Below are 3,229 nucleotides of genomic sequence, written 5' to 3' on the forward strand. Positions count from 1 at the left end.
TGCGGTGTGAGGGGTCGCAGCCGCACCGGGAGCCTCCTGCCAGAGCCCAGCGCAGGGCTCAGGAGCTCCGGGCTCTCTGTAGGACACCACCGCCAGAACCCGGCCTTCGCTTGGGGCACGGCTGTGCTTCTCTCTGCCCTTCCTGCCTTCTGCCGCTTTTTTCCTGATGAAAACAGCGTGTTTCCACATCGGTGATTACAGAGCTGTTCCTTATGGATCTAAGGTAGCTTTTCCTGTTAAGCAAGAGAAATTCTGGCTGCAAAGACCCCCAGCTTTGCAAACCTTTTCTGCTTCAAACAAATACATATATCTATATTTGTATTTTTATATTTGCCTTGGCTTGCGGTTCAACCCCCTGACAATGTTGCAAGACGCAGAGTTTTGGAGCAGTGATGATAATCTTGGAGGGGAGAATGTGGAGGGAAGTCCAGGAGGGGAAGTTGAGGCAGTGGCCAGCTCTGCATTTGGTTTCACAGTTGGTCTGGCAACATTAAGATTTAATGCTCTTTCTTGTGGGCTCTTTTTGGGATCTCTCAGAAGCTGCACACTCACGTGGGTTGGGGCAATCCCAAAAGTGGGTTCAGACTGGGAAAAGAACTTGCTGTGAGAAGCCCTGCAGAGAAGAACTTGGGGGTTCTGGTGGACGAGGGGCTGGACATGAGCCTGCAGTGCATTTGCAGCCCTGAGGGCCAAACACATCCTGGGCTGAGCCCCAGCGTGGGCAGCAGGGGAGAGGGATTCTGCTCCTCTGCCCTGCTCAGGTGAGACCCCCCCCGCACAGCTGCCCCAGCAGCCCTGGGGCTCAGCACAGGAAGGACCTGGAGAGAGTCCAGAGGAGGCCATGGAGATGCTCTGAGGGCTGGAGCCCCTCTGCTGTGGAACCAGGCTGGGAGAGCTGGGGTTGTTCACCTGGAGAAGAACCGGTTCCAGGGAGATCTCAGAGCCCCTTCCAGTGACTTAAAGAGGCTTTTGAAAAGGAGGGAGAGGGACTTCTTATATGGAAACTGCCAGAGGGCAGGGCTGGATGGGATATTGGGAAGGAATTGTTCCCTGGGAGGGTGGGCAGGCCCTGGCACAGGGTGCCCAGAGCAGCTGGGGCTGCCCCTGGATCCCTGGCAGTGCCCAAGGCCAGGCTGGACATTGGGGCTTGGAGCAGCCTGGGACAGTGGGAGGTGTCCCTGCCCATGGCAGGGGTGGCACTGGATGATCTTTAAGGTTCCTTCAACCCAAATCAGTCTGGGATTCATTCTGTGACTAAAGCCAGACCTGAATGCTGCCTGATGCATCCACATGCTCCGAGATGCTCTCCACTGCTCAGTGCTGGAAGCTCAAGGCTTGGTGGCCTTGGCCGTGGTTTGCTGGGGTCCTCCTGAGATCAGCGAACTCTGGGAGGGGGCTTGGCCGATCCCTCCTGCAGAAGGAGCAAACACTGTGGTGATGGCTGGGCATCAGGAAAACAAGCTCTCAGTGCTTTCTCTTCTTTCTTTCCCTTGGTTTGTCCTTGGGGAGCAGGGAAGAACCGGAGGCTGAAGCAGGCCAAGGAGGAAGCCCAGGCAGAGATCGAGCAGTACCGCCTGCAGCGGGAGAAGGAGTTCAAGGCCAAGGAGGCAGCGGTTGGTTTCCTCCATCGTTCACTTATTTCCAGCCCCTTTGCCTTGTGCTGGGGATTCCTTGCTCTGGCAGCACCCTCAGGGTGGAGTGAGTTACAGCAGGAGCACTTCCCCAAGTGCCTTCCTGTGAGGCACAGCCACGTGTCCCAGAAAAACCCGTGGAAGTGGCTCAGGACACGGTGTGCTGCATCTCAACAAGCAGGGAAACAGCTTAATAAGCTCCTGGGTGCCCTGAGGGGTGACAGCCTCCCCAAACTGTGCTGTGTGTAGCAGTGTCCAAAAGAGACCAGGCTCATTCATCCTGTCACAGGCTCGTTTCCATGGTGCTGACGTGGCAGAGGCCACTTGCCTTGTCCCTGCTCACCAAAAGGGAGGCCTGAAGGAAGATTTTTAGAAAGATTCTCCAAGGGTAGAAGGAATGGGATGATGGGAATTGTGCTTAAACTGACTCCTGGGTGTTACTTTTCTTGCACTCTCTAGTACAGTTGTGCCATGGGGTTCCAGTTGTCTGTACAGCAGCACCTTTGTTTTGGGCACTCCTTAGAAACTCATGGTCTAAACTGGTGGATCATGAATAAATGGCAGGGAGTTGGAACAAGATGATCTTTAAGGTCCCTTCCAACCCAAAGCATTTGATGATTCTATAAAAGAGGATAAAAGGCAGGGGCTGAGGATGAAATACTTGGACAAGTTTAGGGTGAAATCTGAGGAAAAAATCCAGCAGTACTTTTGTCTCTTTGACATAAACATTAACATTAATCTTCCCTCAACAAAGATTAATGGCTGAGATGGTCCAAAATAACAAAATACAGAGCTTGGCATGGTAATTCCTCTTTCCTTTGCTGTTTGTAGGCCCTTGGCTCCCATGGCAGCTGCACCACTGAAGTTGAGAAGGAGACTCAGGAAAAGATGAGCGTAATCCAGCAGAACTTCCAGAAGAACCGGGAGGTGGTGATGTCCCAGCTGCTGTCACTGGTGTGTGACATCAAACCCGAGATCCATGTGAATTACCGCATCAATGGGTAGTGCTGGGAGGAGGGAGGAATGTCCTGGGAGTGCTGGGAGTAAAGTCTGAGCTTCAGGTGGAATGTACAGCCCTTAGCCATACCTTACCTGTCCTCCTTGTACATGTGTTAAATTATTTCAGTGAGCTCTTGGAGTTCTCTTAGTTTCCCTTTTGACATGGATTCAGAGCTTATTCAAACATGAAGTGGCCATGTCTCAGATCTGTGCTAAGTTATTAAATAGATAGTCCAGCTGGCACAGGAATGCTCCCTTTTTGTGGTGATAATTTTCAGTGAGAGGCTTCCCTCTGTGAAATAGAGAAGGGAGAGAGCTGCTGGCCTGTGTCAGTAATTGTTAAACCTGTGTACCTGTATTCCTGTTGACCAAACTGCATTTTCCAGTGTGTTGTTAAACCTCTGCACAGGGTTTAAACCCTGTAAGAAGAATTCCCTGGCTGTGCAAGTCCTGGCTGATCATTTTCAGGTGCTTGAGTTTCTCTGTATTGAATCCTCTGTATATTCTGCTGTTAGCTTGAGGTACAAGCCTGGCACTATGACACCTGAAAGTAAAAACACTTCACTCCAAAGCCTCTGCTCAGTCTGGTTCTTCCTGCT

At 51.8% G+C, this 3,229-nt stretch overlaps 1 protein-coding gene across 1 annotated transcript in view; it reads left to right on the top strand.

The window, feature by feature from the left end:
- Positions 1-3,201, top strand: part of ATP6V1G1 (ATPase H+ transporting V1 subunit G1) — a 40,998-nt gene extending 37,797 nt beyond the window's left edge. The window contains exons 2-3 of the mRNA XM_017740291.1: positions 1,375-1,613; positions 2,463-3,201. Coding sequence (XP_017595780.1) covers positions 1,375-1,613; positions 2,463-2,636 — 413 coding nt within the window. The 3' untranslated portion in view covers positions 2,637-3,201. The remainder of the gene's footprint in view (positions 1-1,374; positions 1,614-2,462) is intronic.
- The last annotated feature ends 28 nt before the right edge of the window (positions 3,202-3,229 follow it).

This window comes from Corvus brachyrhynchos, unplaced genomic scaffold (genome assembly GCF_000691975.1).
Source record: "Corvus brachyrhynchos isolate BGI_N302 unplaced genomic scaffold, ASM69197v1 scaffold305, whole genome shotgun sequence".
Classification (NCBI taxonomy): Eukaryota; Metazoa; Chordata; class Aves; order Passeriformes; family Corvidae; genus Corvus; species Corvus brachyrhynchos.